The 18766-nt window shown below is 45.7% G+C and overlaps 2 protein-coding genes and 1 pseudogene across 6 annotated transcripts; 2 read left to right on the forward strand and 1 right to left on the reverse strand.

Moving 5' to 3' along the window:
- The first annotated feature begins 1127 nt into the window (after nucleotides 1–1127).
- LOC120703886 lies at nucleotides 1128–6576 on the forward strand (annotated as a pseudogene). Its single transcript, XR_005687298.1, has 5 exons — nucleotides 1128–1319; nucleotides 2745–3012; nucleotides 5227–5331; nucleotides 5600–5720; nucleotides 6168–6576. The product of XR_005687298.1 is annotated as a protein transport protein SFT2-like (transcript).
- Nucleotides 6577–6892: 316 nt separating this feature from the next.
- On the forward strand, nucleotides 6893–9118 carry LOC120703885 (fructose-bisphosphate aldolase 5, cytosolic-like). Its single transcript, XM_039988090.1, has 3 exons — nucleotides 6893–7079; nucleotides 7587–8272; nucleotides 8458–9118. Exons 1-3 carry the CDS (start codon nucleotides 7052–7054, stop codon nucleotides 8821–8823), a joined length of 1080 nt encoding a protein of 359 aa, XP_039844024.1. The 5' UTR covers nucleotides 6893–7051; the 3' UTR covers nucleotides 8824–9118.
- Nucleotides 9119–10027: 909 nt separating this feature from the next.
- On the reverse strand, nucleotides 10028–14821 carry LOC120703884 (E3 ubiquitin-protein ligase RGLG2-like). 4 transcript variants are annotated; one of them, XM_039988089.1, is made up of 13 exons: nucleotides 14383–14821; nucleotides 13519–13777; nucleotides 13148–13232; nucleotides 12834–12974; nucleotides 12619–12732; nucleotides 11981–12078; nucleotides 11765–11844; nucleotides 11542–11647; nucleotides 11331–11458; nucleotides 10992–11220; nucleotides 10524–10580; nucleotides 10313–10432; nucleotides 10028–10264 (listed from the first exon to the last, which is right to left on the reverse strand). In XM_039988089.1, the coding sequence occupies exons 2-12, from the start codon at nucleotides 13729–13731 to the stop codon at nucleotides 10352–10354; spliced, it is 1332 nt and encodes a 443-aa protein (XP_039844023.1). In that variant the 5' UTR covers nucleotides 13732–13777; nucleotides 14383–14821; the 3' UTR covers nucleotides 10028–10264; nucleotides 10313–10351. The 4 variants fall into 4 exon arrangements, with proteins under 4 accessions (XP_039844023.1, XP_039844021.1, XP_039844020.1 ...); XM_039988087.1 differs by having other exon boundaries at nucleotides 10028–10432; nucleotides 14153–14821; XM_039988086.1 differs by having other exon boundaries at nucleotides 10028–10432; nucleotides 14383–14820.
- Nucleotides 14822–18766: the final 3945 nt, after the last annotated feature.

Here is an 18766-nt window from a genome sequence, read left to right on the forward strand (position 1 = left end):
AAGTGGTAAAATCTAAGTTGACTACTGCTACTTCTGCTGTGGACAGCAGATATACTTGCTAGTTAAGAAAACTACATGTCACTGCTGACCTCATATACTGATATAGGTCATGGGTGACATCACAGAATTATATGTGCAGCTTATACAATACTGCTAGTGCCTTAAGCTAAGACTTACTCATCAGTAAAATCTATTATCTGGAGGCTACAATGATATGCTTCTATTTTCTATCTAAGACTCTATTATCATAATCGATCGCGTCTGTGGTGGGTCATCTACTCTTGAGTTTGAGTGTCTAGCAGCGATGCACTCCTTTTTTTTTTTGTCAGTGCTGGAGCAGCGAACGCACTGGCCTCAGTGCTTGCCTAGCTAACACCTTGGGCCTGGGGTAGACAGCTACTCCCGAAATATTTTTTTGGTATCAGCACATTTAACAATACACTACAGTGATTGTCTACGAAGAGTATGTATGTAAACTATTGATTTTTTAGAAAAAAATTCTGAAACCAAATATGCTTTTGCAGAAATTCAAAAAAAAGATGTCGATTATCAACTTTCATACATTTGACTGCAAAAAACCAAAGGCAAACTTTTTTCAGTATAGTACTAATTAAAAAAAGAAACAACCAAGAACTTCTTGGGGGAATCAAAGAACTTCTTGGGGGAATCAAGGTCATGTTTAGTTCAAACGCAAAAACACAAAATTTTGCGAAAGAATCTTACTAATTTGAAGTACTAAATGAAGTCTATTTACAAAACTTTTTGCATGTATGTGCTGTAAATCGCGAGACGAATCTAATGAGCACACTTAATCCATGATTTGCAACATTGATGCTACAGTAGCCATCCGCTAATTATTAATTAATTATAGATTAATTAACATCATTAGATTCGTCTCGCGATTTACAACTCATATGCGTAAAAAGTTTTATAAATATACTTCATTTAGTACAAATTGATAAGATTCTTTTGCAAAAAGAACTAAACACGGCGCAAGCTGCAGCCTCGCTGACTCGCTCGCTGATTTTGCAACCTTCTTCGGAAAGGCTTTTTTACTACAGCCCGCATCCGCTTTTTCTTCTCTCTCCCTGTCTCTCGTCCTCTCTCTCTGACGGCGTGGGGCCGAGATGCAGTGGTTCTCCTCCGGCTCCGGGCCCTCCTCCTCGGCGGCGGCGTCCTCCTCCCAGCCGTCGCTGCTCGCGGATTGGAACTCCTACGCCGCCGCCCGCTCCGCCGAGGACGCGGGCGATGGCTTCGGGATCGACATCGAGGGCCGCCGTCCGCTCCGCCAACGACCGCGTCGCCGGCACCTTCGGCGTGTACGTACACGGGAACCCCCACGCCCTTCGCCCCTCCTCTTTGTTCCTGCTGCTAGGGCAGCGCTCAGTATCCTCCTACTACCTGCGCAATAGGATCGTACCTAGCTTAGTCCTGCTTGCAATTTTACTGCACAATCGAAGGGATCGCAGTTGTAGGCAGTTCCCAGATCGTCTCCGCGCGGAGTCAGTGTGTTGGCGTTTCAGTTCGTGAGTCCGTTAGGTTAAGCTTGAAGAGAGCAGGAACAGTTTGCCACTCCAGGGGGGTCCGGGTGTAGCATAGACGAGGTGCTTGACGAATTTCCTACAGCGCTCAGTATCCTCCTAGGTCCTACCTGCGCAATAGGATCATACCTAGCTTAGTTCCGCTTCCTATTTTACTACTTATGCGAAATGACTGTGGGGAGTTCCCACATCGGATCTGAACAGAATGTAATGGATGGGGTTTCAGTTCGTGAGGCCATTAGGTTAAGCGTGAGGAGAGCAGGAACAATTTGCCACTCCAGAGCTGGAGCCGAACCATACACGAAGTTCTTGACAAATTCCTCCTGGGCTTTGAAGCAGTTTTAGCCAAAAAACTCGGCCGGGTGGGGAAAGACCGCCCCACCGGTATTAGCTTAAGAAGAAGCCTCGGCTTCCCCGACCGAGAAAATCCCCGAACCGTGGCCCCGCCCTGACACTGGGAGACGTAACCCCTGGGAACTGTGCCTGGGCCATGTAAGGGTCCTCAGGCTAACCTGAGCCGTCTCACAACCAGTGCTTTGGCACACGGGGCCAACGAGGGAATTTTTTTATCCTCATCCTGAAATTCGCTCCCACGGGGAGTCGAACTCAGGACCTGAGGGGTGCCGCCGGAGTGACTAACCAACTGGGCTAGCATCCTTTGGCAGCAGTTTTAGCCAACAAATGTTCTGTTTTCCTATAGTGGTCCCAATAGCAAGTGGGGTTCTTGAACTAGGGAGAACAAATTTATTTCAGTTATCAGTGAGTCCATTAGGATGAGCTTAAGGACAACAGGAGCAATTTATCATTCCAGGGCTCCAGCTGTAGCATAGATGAGGTGGTCGACCAATTCCAGCTGAGTTCTGAAGCAATTTGTTTTCCCATGGTAATCTCCAAGTGCAAGTGGGGTTCTTGAACTAGGAAAAAAAATGTCAATTTAGGAACTTGTATTTTGGAAAAGATTTCATGAAAATTCATTTTGAGCTGTTTAAATGTTGAGTTTGTCTAAACTTAGAATTCAATTTAGTTGTAATGATGCTTGGAAATGGGAGAAGGATCAAAACATGCCGGTGAAAGAAAGGACAACACATCTGATGGCCTTGGGCTATCCTCTTGCAAGCCTTCTCCTTGTCTTCATGATGACATTTGCTTTGAACTTTGATGTTTCTTTCAATTAATGGTGTTCTGCTATTCTTATCTGTCCAGGGTCTCAAAAGGTGTTAAAGGGTTGCCTGGCAGCTTCAAGTCCACAACAAGCAGTGTTACATCTGGCGGATCTCTCATGTATTTCGGACTGTTTCTTGCTAGTGGCGTATTCCTAGTTTTCATTGCATTCACAATATTTCTGCCAGTCATGGTGATAATGCCTCAAAAGTTTGCAATCTGTTTCACGGCGGGATGTGCCTTCATAATCGGATCATTCTTTGCACTGAAAGGGCCTAAGAATCAGCTCTATCATATGATTTCCAAAGAGGTATTGTACCTTTTGTCATACAAATTTTTCCGTCTCATAAGCTTCGTCATCTTCTTGCTATGAATTCTGTGAAGTGCTGTGTGACTTTGCCTGTACTGTTTTTAACTTTTGTCGGTACCCTACAGCTGGGGTACCCACTCCTACTGTGCCAAGACTCGCGTAGTTATCCATAACTACGCCCTAAGGAGCTGAGCAGCCGGGCCCCTGGGTTCCGGCTCCATCTCACCGGACCAACGGTCCCGGACCCGCTTTCCGTTCGGGGACGGGTCCGGTGTCACCACGTGTCCCAGAGGTGGAAATGCTCAGCACCTGTGGCCGCGGACCCGGATCCCCCGCAGGTGGGTCCGGGACCTCCACGTGCCATCCAGACTCCCGCAGGTCGGTCCGGGACCTCCACGTGCCATCCGGACTCCCGCAGGTGGGTCCGGGACCTCCACGTGCCTATCCGGACCCCCCGTGAGCTCTCGGCTCAGCTAACTCCTCGGGAGGGGTCCGGAGCCGCCATGTGTCACGCAGACGCGGGCGCGGGCGCAAGCCTTCCGCTGGAAGCTCCCTCACCCACCCGCATTAAGTGCGAGTGGTTGAGGCAGGCTCTGCTGCCGCTGGGCACAGGGCAGCTTTTGTCAGTCCACACTGTGGATCGCCAGTTACCGAGGCGGCTCGTCAGTTACAGTGGACTGAGTCAGTAGTTCGGCGCTTCATCATGACCTCGACGCGCGGCTCCAGAGGCTAGACTCTACTCCGACAAGACAGCTCAAGACCATCCCTGGTCAGAAGCTACGCACGGAAGCCGACGACGAAGATCTCCGGATCTGTAGCATTTAAGGCTCCGCTGTGTACAATATCAAATATATCGCCGGGCCCACCTGTCGAGGCCCCGCTCAGTGTACGTGCTCCCCTTGACATATAAAAGAGAGAGCACGCCCACTAGAACACAAGATCCCCACGAACTGTGGCTCTTAAGATCCCCACGAACTGTGGCTCTTAAGATCCACACGAACTGAGGCTCTGGAGATGAACTGAAGCTCTCACAACCCTCTCACTCTCGTGAGAAGGCAATACAACACACAGTGGACGTAGGGTATTACGCTCCGGCGGCCCGAACCACTCTAAATCCTGCTGTGTTCATCGTGTTCTTGAGTGAGATCGATCTAAGACCAGCTAACCCCCGAGTACACACCCTCAGGGCTAGGGCGGGTGCCTTCCGCCACCCGGCTGTGGTTTGCAGCACCACGACAACTTTTATTCCCAGTGAAGTGAGCATAAATTTATTCTTGTCATTCATTGATCTCATAATGAAGAAGAGCTAATTTATTATATGTGACTGAATTTTCTTGTACAAGTACAATGCTAACTGAACAAGTTTGTATCATATCATAGTCTAGAGGTACTGATAATTTGATAAACTATCAATTGTGTATCCAATTGTGAAACTGTTATGGTTGTGAATGGAAACACCAGTAACAGCCTGCTTGTAGACTCACTGATCTTCTTGCTACCAATTATGTGAAATTCTATCATACATTTATCTTGTATAAAAAAGTTATTTCACAATGAAATGGACATATTATTATTCTTTTGACACATGCACAATGGTCTCGTAGTGAAGAAAAAGGGCAAATACCTTGTATACCACTTACATTTCTTGTAGAAGTATCATTGAGCTGCCTTCCCACAGATCATTGTGTCATAAAAAGGAAATCACAGGACCAAGTTTCTTTGGTATCAAAGCATATCATATCATTGAGGTATTGATAATCTGATAAGCTATCAAGTGTTTTTCAAATTGTGAAGCTACTATGGCTGTTGATAGAAACACCAGCCCTATGGCTGCTATTGGTGTGATTGTTATACCATACTTAATTCGGCGGAGACGTACAGTACTCAATGTGCATTATTTTTTTAGGTTAAGACATATTAACATGCATGATACTAAATTTCAATTATATTAACTTGCGACCATAGTGAATGTATTCTTTGCAACCTTGATGTGGTTTTGGATGATAACATGCATTTATTGACTATAGCTTATTGCTTATAACTTGGTTCCAACAATCTACAAGATCATTTGCTGAGTCTTGGCGTACCGTCTTTTCTAGATTCATTGTTAGTTGATGGCTTATATCATGAGTTCATATGCTGAAATTTAAATCTTATCTCAAGAACTACGCATTTGTGCTACAATTTCCTGAAATTGATTTCCTTATGTCGCAGAGATTACCTTTCACCGTGGGATTTGTCGGCAGCATGGTTGCCACCATTTATGTGTCAATGGTGCTTCATAGCTACATACTTTCTGTTTTCTTCTCCGTGCTTCAGGTGATGACCTCTTCTTTGCACTCTGCATTCTCTTGCACTATGTTATTAGACTTTCATATGCGATAGGCGCCTTCACTCCTTTCAGCATAAATAGGACCATCCCTGCTCTTCCTGCTGTCTGCTAGGGACAACTCTGAAGAGAAACCTGAATCTATGAATAAGCCATGTAACTCTCGCACTGCAGTCTGGGGCTTTGTTAGTTTCTGGTGCCTATCTGCTATAGTTTATAACGACTTGAGCTAACAAACTTTTCTCTTGTATTTACCAGGTCCTTGCTCTAGCATATTATGCCATCTCATACTTCCCTGGTGGATCTGCTGGAATGAAGTTTCTATCATCTGCTCTTGTGTCCTCGGTGCTGAGATGCTTTGGGCGATGAGTTTTCACCTGTTAGTTGCTATCACCCATCTATTCCAGCCTGTTACACTTTTGTTCTCACTGCTCCCTAGCTAAGCTCCACGTTGTCTTATAGATTGTGAATGACCGTAGGCCGCGTCTGTCAAAGATATTTGCAACTTACCAGCCATATTACTTTCTGTGAAATGGTCCTCTGAGATAAAAACCTTTGTTGCTTGGATAAACTTGAGCAGCAGTGAAGTGAAAATTATTATGAAGTTTGAAAATTTTCTGTGAAAAGAACACAATGCTCAAACACAATAAGTTGTCATCTAGGCCATCTGGCAGCTCTAGGCAGGATTATTTTTGTTTGTGTGGCTAATCCTGACTGTGGTATATGATATGTCGTAAGTCTAGTCAATCTATATTTTCCTTTCCTGTTCCGATGTCGTTTGTATGCAATCCTTATTTACCTGAATGTCATCTTTCTGTGTCTGCAGGACTGCTTCCCAGTGCTGATTGAAGAACTGATATGGAACGATCTAGTGCTCTGTGTATCATCTTCATTGTTATGGCATGGGCCGCTTCATTACTCCCAGAAGTTTGATGCTACATTGAAGCACCGGGTGCCCAGTTATACAGTAACTTGATTTTGAGGAATGATGTTGGGCCCAACGCTTGTAAGGTAGAAAAATGAAGAACTCAGGTTGCCTGCATAGAGTTTGGTTGCATCAATTTAGATTTTTTCGAAATAGAACGAATTTAGACTGAGATCACATTGTACAAAGTATCTCAAAACTGGGCCACGATGTTTTTCTTTAGAAAAAAAAACTGGGCCTCAATTTGTGCTCATGGCAGAGGAAGCGAATACATGTATGCTTCATGTTCTCATACCTTCCTTTCAGCTCAGAGCTCAGAGACAACTATCAACTGATCTCGTCCCTACGTTCACCCTGCAGGGATAAAGTCCACATCGCCACCACTTGTTTAGTTCTCTCTCTCTCTCTCTCTCTCTCTCTCTCTCTCTCTCTCTCTCTCTCTCTCTCTCTCTCTCTCTCTCTCTCTCTCTGTTTTCTTTCATCGTTTGTGTTGTAAAAAGGGAATTGTGAGTGTCCCTTAGAATTTTTTTAGTGGAAACTATAATTTGGTTTGGCCGTCAGAAATTTGGGTGGCGCAGTGTGGCTCTCCTATCCGGAAACGGGTGATGGGTGTCCAAGGGCCCATGCGGCCATGAATCGTATTTGGCGTACCCTCCTCTCCCTGTAGATGGTGGTTTATAAAGGGCAGCCACTGAAAACGCTCACGTTTGGATTTTGTTCCTGCTCCCTTCCCTTGACCCTCCTCACCCAAAGCCTCTGCTACAGTTCTACCTGACAGGGCCACCATGTCTGCTTTTGTGGGGAAATACGCAGGTTCTTGTTGCTCTGTATCTGAGATTCTGATTCTACTTTTTCATGCCCTTGCAAAGCTGCAAGTTGTTGATGTACATCTGCCTCACACTTTTCAGTATTTATTTATTTATCTTTTTAAAAAATAATTTTTGTGTGCAGTTCTAGAGCTAGTAATGCACTAGCAAAGTAATTTCAAATTTGCTAAGCAGTATGTACCATGCATGCAGTGTAGTGGGCGCTACACTTAGGTTTTTAACAAAATCGAGCTGTTTCTGAGAAAGTCACGTTTACCGAAATTCATGTTGAACTCTTGTGTTTTAGATAAAATTTCAAGTTGGAAAAAGTTCCATTTCTTTTTGAACGCAAGAAAAAGTTCCATTTCCGTCTTTGACATAGCTGGTTTATAGTCAAGTAAACAATGATTTTCGAAAAGAATGAAACTCTAATAGACAATCGAGTAATGGAGGAGGAAATGATAGTCAGCAGCTAATTAGACACCGTTCTTGCGCTTACGCCACGCGTCTGCAGATGAGCTGATCAAGACGGCCAAGTTCCTCGCGACGCCGGGCAAGGGCATCCTGGCCTCCGACGAGTCGACGGGCACCATCGGCAAGCGCCTCTCCAGCATCAACCTCGAGAACGTCGAGTCCAACCGGCAGGCGCTCCGCGAGCTGCTCTTCACGGCGCCCGGCGTGTTCGACTACCTCTCCGGGGTCATCCTCTTCGAGGAGACCCTGTACCAGAAGACCTCCGACGGGACGCCGTTCGTGGACCTGCTCGTCGCCGGCGGCGTGGTCCCGGGGATCAAGGTGGACAAGGGCACCGTCGAGATCGCGGGAACCAACGGCGAGACCACCACCCAGGGGCACGACTCCCTGGGCGCGCGCTGCGCCAAGTACTACGCGGCCGGCGCGCGCTTCGCCAAGTGGCGCGCCGTGCTCAAGGTCGGCGCTGCCGGGGAGCCGTCCGAGCTCGCCGTTCGGCAGAACGCCGAGGGGCTCGCGCGGTACGCGCTGCTCTGCCAGGAGAACGGCCTCGTCCCCATCGTCGAGCCCGAGATCCTCACCGACGGCGGCCACGACATCAAGACCTGCGCCGCCGCCACCGAGCGCGTCCTCGCCGCCGTCTACAAGTCGCTCAACGACCACAAGGTCCTCCTCGAGGGCACCCTCCTCAAGACCAACATGGTCACCCCTGGCTCCGACAGCCCCAAGGCACGTGCCAGCATCTTGCTCCCATCCTTCTTGCAATTCTTTTTTTTTTTTCATACTGTTCGGCTGGTCTATAAACTGGCTGATTTCGGCTGATTCAATAGCGTTCGTGAAGGAGAATGCACCAATCCGTACACCGTGCAAGATTAATTTCTCATGGGTGCCACTTGCAATTTGTGCGTGCACAGGTTGGCGTGGAGGTGATCGCGGAGTACACGGTGGCAACGCTGCGGCGCACGGTGCCGCCGGCGGTGGCCGGGGTGGTGTTCCTGTCGGGCGGGCAGAGCGAGGAGGAGGCGACGCAGAACCTGAACGCCATGAACAAGCTGGAGGTGCTCAGGCCCTGGACGCTCTCCTTCTCCTTCGGCCGCGCGCTGCAGCAGAGCACCCTCAAGAAGTGGCTCGGCAAGAAGGAGAACGTCGCCGCCGCGCAGGCCGCCTTCGTCGCCCGGTGCAAGGCCAACTCCGAGGCCACGCTTGGCAAGTACGCCGGCTCCGGCGCCGGGGACGCCGCCGCATCCGAGAGCTTGTACGTCAAGGGGTACAAGTACTAAGCCGCTGCCACGCCGGTGGCCTCGGCCTGGGACCCAATCCTTGTGGTCCACGTGGCAGCATTCGGACCATGTCAAGATTCGTGCGGATATATGTGCTTCACCTGTGTAGTTGTGTTGTGGACTAAATTGTCTCTTCCCTCCGGCACCTAGTTAACCAAAAAACATGTTATCAAAAAAAAAAACCAAAAAACTGTGTCAAAATGTTGATTTGTTTGCACTTTGCATGTACACTGATACTAGTATTACTGAAGATATATAAGTGTAATACATGGATGTTACTGAAAGCTTTGATTCATTGGGTCTTTGCATACAGCACATTTCATAGCTCAGAGATTACTATGGGTCTGTTTGGCAGGGCTCCGACTCCTCTGAAAACGGCTCCGGTTCTGGCTTCTTTGGTGGAGCGGCTTTTTTGATGGAGCTGAAGCCGTTTTGAAAAACGTTTGGCAAAACGGCTTCACATGTTGGATTGATGTTGTGAAATGTCTAAATTACCCTTCCCTATATTTTTTATCTATTTTTTCTTTTTCCCTTCTCATTTTCTCCTCTCATTTTCTTTTTTCTCACCTCTTTTCTTTTCCCCCCTCCTCTCCTCCTTATCCATTCATTCACTACGCCTGCGTCTGGCCCGTTTCCTCCTCCCCCGCCGGCCTCCCTCCTCCCCGCCGTCGCGCTCCCTCCAGTGCCGTGAGCTCCCTCCACCGGCACCGCAAGCTCCCTGCTCCCCGCCGGCCGCCCTCCTCCCCACGGGCTGCGCCCCTCCGGTGGCCGTCGTCCGCCCCGCCCAGGCCGCGCGCTCCGACCCCGGCCGCGCGTTGCGCTCCAGCGGCCTCCGCTCCGCCCGCACCGCCGCAGGCGCGCGCTCCGGCTGCCTCCGCCCTGTCCAGGCCGCGCGCACCGCTCCGCGCCGCCGGCCGCTGTCGGCACCTCCGTCCGCCTCCTCTCTCTATCTCGGCCGCCGCGATTACCGAGGGTATCGTTGGAAAAAAGTGGGGCGGAGCCACGAAAACGTGGCTCCACCTCCCTTGAATCGCTCCAGTGAGCGGGAAACGCGGGGCTCCAGAAGCGTTCCGAAGCCGGAGCCGCGGGTGAAGCACCATTTGGCAGGGCTCCGGACGAAGCCGGTTTTGGAGCCGTCCGTGGAGCCCTGCCAAACGGGGCCTATATTTGCTTCACAACATTCATATCTAATCCACAGCCTATATTTGCTTCACAACATTCATATCTAATCCACAAATTTTCAGGTGTTCCAACTTATTTACTAAGAGATGTGAAGGGAAAGAAAGGGTGGAAAACATGTACATTATTTGGTGGTGCGATGTTTTCTACAGTAAACACTGTAGCTAAACTACATATTGTGCACTACTGGGACAGTGACATCACCACTATCTACATACATTAAGCCTTCTTATTATGCAGAAAGACTAACACGCCAATTACAATCTGATGAAGCGCTAGCATTAAAGCTGGTTCTGAACAAATTTGCGCAGGAGTCTCTTTCAACATGTGCTACTCCATAGGCTTCAGATCAGTATAGCCTGATCCTTGTGGTTATGTTCTGCTGGCATAGAGGGCAGCGCTCCAAAATTTTCCCGCATTCATAGCAAGTCTGCAAACACATGTATGTTAGCAGCCTAGAATGCAGAACAGGAATTGTGTAGCGAAAACGTTGAGTACAGTCAGCTAAAAGTTTCCCACACCTGATGTCCACAGCCAAATGCAAGGTCCTTCGATTTATACATGCAAATGGGGCACAGCTGCAGGTAAAAAGTGTCAAGCTCTTAGTTTGTAGGGCGGAGAGAATAGTTTTAGCACATATTCCGTCAGCAGATAGGAACCCAAACATGGAATACCCTTTGCTCCAGGATTTGAAAGTCATCAGTACGACCACAAGATGCAAATATATGTATCCCAGTACAACAGCAAGCTTGACTACTATGGTTTCCAGATCAAATGGAACATAAGAAGGTACAAGTGAAACTGAGAAATAGTTAAATCAGGCTAGGTTTATAAGGGAAGTTAAAGAAACAAAATGCAAGGGTCGAATATCAATAAGCCTAATAACATGTGAATACACTGGTAAAATCAAATTTCCAGTGATTCAGTTTAACTTTGATTTGGGCATAAAATGATCGGGGATGGTGAAAATAAGAAAGATATATACGTACCAGTCTGTCCTCTAAAGCACTTTCTGCTGCATAAGTGTCAGGTCTCCTTGTGGCGGCAGGTTGCTGCTGTTTCAAGCTCTCGGAACGTTGCTGAAAGCCACTTGTTTGTTGGTCAAAGCTACTAGATCGTGAATAAACACCAGATTGCTGACTGAAGCTAGTTGACCGCGAATAAGCATTCCTTGTTGGTGGCGGCAGAGCAACTCTTGGAGTTATTCTGTGTCGGCGTCTGAAATAGTAGAAAAAAATTAAGAAAGTGGTGAATTGGCACATCATTTCTCAAAGCTCAAGTTGTAGTCCTAATTGACCCAGCATAGCATTAGAAATCATAGTAGATACCCTAAGAGTTGAAGATCAAGTGTTGCTTTGTACTGTTCAGGAATTTCCATCAGTGCTGACAATGCAAATTCTGCCTCCTTTCTCTCAGCAGCTATGCTCTTTGACATAATCTCCGTGAAATTCACAAACTGCAAAAATAAACTTCCATACCTATGTTATTTCGAACCAGATTATTCAGTTGACTACTAGACATAATCTGTAGGACAATCACCTGGAAATTGTCAAATGAGCGAGCAGGTATATTGTCATCAAACTGGTGCATCATGTCCCATGGTCCATCACCAACCCCGACAAGAACAATTGACAGAGGGAACTGGCTGGAATATTTTTTGAAGGAGAGATATTATTCTGTGTTTACTTTATTGAAACATTAGATTCAGTAGAACATGAAGGTATTACTTATTTACTTCTGAAACCTCTGTCAGATAGAGTACCTTGCTTTTACTATTGCGTCAATTGTATCTCGCTCCTGCGGACTTAATTGTCCATATTGTGTATCAACACTTCGGGTTACCTATAACCAGAAGTTTTATCCATGTGAAAAAAGTGTACACAAACAAAAGCTCTACTAGAGAAAAGCTTTGCTAACAAACATTTAATGGTCAGAGTGACTTAAACAAAGGCAAAAATTTGATAATATGTTTGCCAACCTGTCCATCAGCAATTATCAGAAGAACATGGTATTGACCACCAGTGCTGTCAACAATTCCAACTGCTGTCTCAATTATCGGAGCAAAAGATGTAGGCCCTGTTAGAAAATAACCATGAATATTTTAGTATGCACTTCTTTCGCTGATAAACTACTAAAATTTTAGTTTCCAAGCTTTAGTACTATTAAAAAAGCTAGATAAACCTAGGAGGAAATAGGTGGATTTGTACTAAGAAGAACTAACCAAATAGTCACCCAAATTTGCCTTGACAAGGACTAAATTTGAGTGGTCTGGGCATACATCCACACCCTCATCCAACTGATCTAGACTCATTTCCTATTTAAGTACTCCCTCCATTCCAAATTATAGATCGTTTTGGCTTTTTCTAGAGACACAATTTTTACTATGCATCTAGACATAGCGTATATCTAGATCCATAGCAAAATCTACATATCTAGACAAGCCAAAACGACCTAAAATTTGGGATGGATGGAGTACCATTTGATAAACAGCTAGTTACAACATGCTGTGAAATAGCAAATTCTACTTATTGTCTCTCCTTTATGAAAGAAAGAACTACTTTCTTCAGAAGAAAAGAAAGAAAGAAAATGTCTACATTAAATCTTTACTGAACGAACCAGCTAATCGAAGAGTTGGAACAATTTCTCTGTATCTTTCTAGCGCCTCTTCAAAACCGTTGCATGGACGGTTCTCTGGGTAAAAGCTGAATACCTCCTGATCATGAGTTGATGCTGCTCATCAGAGAACAGAAGCTCTAGATCAGCAATGTGTTTTAGACATGTAATTGAAAATCCATCAAGTGATCAACAGAAAAAAGGAGCTAAATAATTACCATCACCAAATCCAAAGCAGGGAATCAAATTATCTTCATCAAAAGCTGAAAGTGTCCTTCCAATAATAGATATGGCTTGTTCATATGGGTTTGGAGTGCTTCCAATATCATGCAGGCAGCGGCGATTGAAGGACATTTTACCTAACATAAAAAAGTTCTCCTAAAACCAGGGAATCAAGAAATAGTATGGTAGCTCTTGTTTCAAAAGAGAAATATTCTGGTAGCTTAGTGTGTAATGAGCACCAGTACAGCACAGAACAAATGTAAAGAAACACAAGTATGCATCCGAAGTCAAAAGGGGGGAATCTATTAACCTGTCCATTCATTGCTCTTTGTGAAATCAATGCCTACAATAAGATTTGAAGATTCAAGGCCTGCTTGTGCCAAAGCTTCAGTCACCTGTACAAGTAACAGAACCATAACTGAAAGACGAATATTGTGCAAGACTCTAGTACATGCACAATGTGACTATGGCCCTTTAGGAACTGAAGCAAGATATGAATTTGATATAGTGACAACTGATATCATGAAAAGACACTAGTGAAGAGAATGCAAAAATACAGCTCCTGTTGGAATCCTTTGGAGAAAGCAATCCTATCGAAACAGTTTCTTCCAAGCTCCAAAGTTAACCAAGGATGATTGAACAAAAAGAAGAATAACACCATTTTATGCAGCTAGTGGATACCTGACTCAAAGAGCGGTAGTCATCACCAATCCTTGAATACTTCCTCTGCAACCTGGCGTGTGTTTCTGGCTGCACATTGTTCTCTGAAGAAGGGGCGTACCTCGCGCTATAACTGGATGTTGGATTTCCAGCATGCCTGGAAGTATACCCCGATGAAGTATTGCCATAATCATAAGAGTAGCTATAGGAAGGCTTGGAGTCCTTTTGCCCCATTGTTCAGCCTGCACCTCCGGATGACCCCAACACCCTGATGAGCTTCCTGGTATATGGAAGAAAAACATCACTACATTACACACCAATAAGTACTAACTAACTGGAATAAAGCATAGCCTTTTATGACATGTCTGAAGAAGTTAAAGTGGGGCTTTTTGAAGGATGCCTAATTCATGGTTGGGATTCCCCACTGCCAATAATAGGCATATTTCCTAATTCCTACAACCCTACACCATCGTTCCCCCATCTCCTTTCCATGGCCAATATTTTTCTTTTTTCGAATTTTCCCTGGCCAAAATCGACCAAACATGCGCCAGGTCCACTACAAGCATCGGCCATATACACGAAGGCCGCTAACGAAACTAGAATTCGGCATAGCACAAACCTCGGATACTTAGGGACGAACACTGGACAAACTCACCTGACTGGATTTGATCCAAACACCTCCTAAGCGGCTAAGCCAACCGAGAATTCGGCGTCCTCACCAAGTGGAGAAAGAACGGGGTAGGAGAAGTGGGGGAGGGGAAATTGGGCAGATGAGACGGGCTTGCCGGTGCGAGAAATCGAGACCGGGCCAAGAAAACCAGAGCAGATACACCACCGCACGGAACCCGACCAGCGAATCAGCGACCCACGTGGGGGCTCACCCACCTCCGCCCGTGTCCCGTGGCGTCCAAGAACGCGCGCCTCCGCTCCGCAACGAGGGCGAGGATGAGGAAGACGACGACGGGAGTCAGGCGGGCCGCCCACCGGATGAAGCGCGGCGCACTCGGTCACAACAATAATAACCGGAGGGGGAAGAAGTCAAGAACCCCGCTGGGGGCTCGAAGTGCAGTGGGGGAGGGAGGGAAGTCAAGTCAATTGCTTATCGCTCCACCCGGCGGCAATGCAATGCGATGATGCAGCGGCAGCGGAGGCGGGGAGGGAGGTTTCTTGTCCGCCGGGGTCTCTGACCCGGCGCGCGCGCTCTCGCGCCCGGTGAGCGTCGCCCGCCGGGGAAAACGACGGAGGAAGCTTCGGAGCGGGAGAGGGGGCGACGATGATTGCTGGGATTGGTAAAAGAAGGCTACTTGTCGCGGTCATCGGCACCCGGAGGGGAAGGCGTTTGCTGGTGAAGTGGTGAGGACTGGGTGGTTTATATGATTATCCACTCGGGAGGAAAAGTCAGCGGCGAGCGAAGCGCAGCAAAGTTACGTGCACGCACGTACGGTTACACGGGACGACTGGTTGCATTTTATTCTTGACGGCTTTCTTTACCAAAAAAAGTTCTTGATGGCTGCAAGTGCTATTCCGATAATTTTCTAGCACAGGGGTGTTTGGAGGAGCCATGGCTAAAAGTTAGGTAGATGAGTGAGAACTATTTATCTGGCTTGGAAGGGATGGTTAAAGAGATGAAGTTGAAGGTATTTTGATCTTTCCCTAAGTGATTGGTTCCTATTAGCATCCATTACTTTCTTTCTCGCAGCTAAAAAGTTGAGATATTTTCTAGATCTAGCCAGGTTTAAACCATCCATTAGATTTCCTGATTAAATATACTACTACCTCCGTTCCAAATGTAGTTCGTTTGACTTTTTTACTCTAAATTTAATCACTCGTCTTATTAAAAAAATATAAATATTGCCAAATTTAAGTTATTTTTGAAGATCTTGTATTGATAAAGCGATCCACAACAAAAGAATTGATATTTTGCATAAATTTTTAAATAAGACGAGTGGTTAATTTGAGATTAAAAAAGTCAAATGACCTACAATTTAAAACTGGGAGAGTAGTACTAAATTTTAACACTTCATTTATTAGCACCTTCAACCAATAGAGATCTCACTAAACTAACGTAACGTAGGAGTACAACACAATAAATTTTCGTATCAATGCACAACATGTCAATATCAACATACTCTTTCCGTTTCAAATTGTAGATTCTTTTAGTTTTATCCTAAATCGGACATATCTACCTTCGATCATTTTATAAAATATATTGACATCTATATTTTCAAATAAATGCACTATTAATATTCCATCCGTTTTTATTTATATACACAACTTATGAAGTTTGTCTGAAGTCAAACTTAGCTAATTTTGACCAAGTCTATAGAAAAATATAGCAACAATTATACTACCCAACATATACTTATCAATATATATTTCATGGTGGAATCAATGAAACAAATTTGGTATTGCAAAAATTATTATTTTCTCTATAAATATGGTCAAAGTTAGTTAAATTTAATTTAGAACAACCGTAATCCGACATGTAAAATAAAATAAAGTTGGCTAAAAATTGGTGAACCAACTGGCTGAGATTCCGAATAGCCCAAGCTTGGTACGGCCCCGTTTAGTTCCCAATAAATTTTCTACAGTACTCGTCACATCGAATATTTATACACATGCATGGAACATTAAATGTAGTTGAAAAAATAACTAATTACATAGTCTAACTGATTAGCATGAGACGAATCTTTTAAGCCTAGTTAGTCTATATTTAAACATTAATTACCAAATAACAACGAAAGTACTACAGTGCCAAAATCCAAATATTTTCGCGAACTAAACGGGGCCGTACATTGCTTATGCCATAAGTTAACGTGTATGTACGACGTCAAGCCATGGGGTGATCATTTCACTTTGTGCGCAATGTGATGAGGTGCCTACGAAACAAATTTTGGGTGGTTGAGAGTTTGCTTCTCTCTATGTGTGTAGGTGGGTCTCTCTCTCTCTACAAATATCTAGCGTACAACTGTTTTAAAGTTTGTTTAAGCTGACCTCTTATGATCAGGTCTTGTCTTCACCGAGCCACCTGTTGGCACTCCGTCCACGCGGCGTGTTAAGTGGAGAGTGTCAAAAACTACAGCACGGGGGCAAGACCCAACGCGACGATTGTCATTTGCAGTCTCAATCTACTCTTGGAGAAGAAAGTTTCTGTCTTTTTTCTCCAAAGAAAAGAAGGAAAATTGCTGCCACTTCCGCGAAAGAAGGGGGAGGAAAATTGTGGTCACTTTCGCAAAAAAGGAGGAAAATTGCTGTCACTCGCTGCTGGTGGGCTTATTTATCGGCTGATGAAGACAGGCCTAGATCGACTTTTTTTTTATTGAAGGGAGGCCTACATCAGCCTACTTTACTTGGGACCCACCACCACCCAAATAAAAGAGAAAAAGATAAAGGGGGCCGGGATTTCAGCCCAGTTACTTGTGGTTCCATCACGCCGGCCTGCGCGTGCGTGGCCCGACCGCTCATGTTAGGCTAATCCCAGTGAAGATTTTTATGTTGATGTTTTCAAGATAGTCATAAGAAAATTATGAAACAATAGTTGAAATCAACTCTCCCAATGCATAGTTTCATATTGTGGTTTTATGGGATCTATGTTATATTTAATTTTAAAACTCATAAAATGTTAGTATTCGTGTAGAAAGAGTTTTATTTAGATGAAACTGGTTTTTTCTCTTTTTTTAATTCTATGCCATGTCATCATGCAATCCTACATAACATGCTAATTAATGTACATAAAATTTCTATGAAAATCCTATTAGAAGTAGCCTTAGAAACTCGATCATGCGCGGTGATCCACACGCGTGGTTGCCCCACCGTCCCACCCGGCGGCCGCCACCCTCGATCTGGGTGGCCAACCCTTCCCCATCCGATGACGAATGCCGTGTTCTTCTTCCATGTCAAGCATCAAGTTCGGCACCATCGATCAGGAGCACATGGTAGCAGACATGTTCCTCAATCCTCACCGTCAAACAGGTGCGGTGGGTAAGGTGACCGGAAATGCTCCGCCGAGGCGCTTTCGCCGGCGCGCCGCCGTCCCGCGTGCCCTGTCGTGGCGAGGCCGAAGCGCGCACTGCTAGGAGCAGATAAAATTGTATTTTTAGAGCGGGTAAAATTGTATTTTTAAAAGTGAACGTGATATCAACTTTTAGTTCCGCAGCTATAAAAGCTATTCGTAGAGACATGTAACATTTTAATCTGTTTTTAAAAATAATAAAACATTTCTAAAAATTATTTTTGCAGTAGTGGCGAAGGCGACGCACTAGGTGGGCTCCGACCGAATTCCACTCTATTCGTTGTGCTGGTGGCTGGTGCTGATTTATTGTATGAAAAAAATACTGCTGGCTGGCTGGTGGCTGCTGGTTGGTGCTGATTTAGTGTAAGAGAAAAATACTGTTAGGTAGATGTACCGAACAGAGTGTTCCTGCGGCACATGCATCAATGGCATCATGCACTGACCGTGTCATCCTCGCGCTGGCTGCAGCTTCCCTGTCTCCTTCGCGTGCACCCATCTGTATCCCCGCACACGTGGAATCCATCGGTTCGCTCCCCTCCAGGAGATCGGCCATCTGTTTTTTTATGGTGTTATCCCACGCCGCGAACCCGCGAGATAACGGAGCCGCCACTAAACTAACTACGCCAAGTAGCAGAAATTAACGGAGGGAAGAAAGCTCCAAAACCTAACAATAAGGTCCATGAATGCTAGGCCGTTATCTTCGTGTTCGCATGAGTTACTGTCCCAAACTCATCGAGCCTTGCGAGATAGAATATCATGATGCCCAAATCGACACCTCGAGTCCCAGCTCGATGTCCCACCGTGGTGATGTTTGATAACTAGCTAATTTTCGGTATATTTTAATTCCAAATATTACTAGCAATTTTATGACATAAATAAATGATAATGTGTGAATAAGATATGTGCATGTGTTCATATTATTCTTACTAATAAGCATGAACAAAAAGTTAAATCAAAATATGTTTAGAGTGTACTCCAAGGCGGGACCCGTGCCGGAGGCACCGGTTGCGCCGTTACCAGCTGTAATAGACATGCTATTCGACTGGCCTTGCCCGAAGTAGCCGAACGATGTCAATGCAGGAAGAGGTTCGCAGTGCAGTCCCACGAACGGTCACCAGGAAGCAGACGAAGTAGTCGTTCGTTCACGCCGGGAAGTAGACGAAGTAGTCGTTCGTTCACGCCGGAAAGTAGACGAAGTAGTCGTTCGTTAACGCCGAGAAATGGACTATGCCTTGAATTGCCAGTCTTGTGCAAACA

Source organism: Panicum virgatum, chromosome 4K (assembly GCF_016808335.1).
Source record: "Panicum virgatum strain AP13 chromosome 4K, P.virgatum_v5, whole genome shotgun sequence".
In the NCBI taxonomy this organism is placed as follows: domain Eukaryota; kingdom Viridiplantae; phylum Streptophyta; class Magnoliopsida; order Poales; family Poaceae; genus Panicum; species Panicum virgatum.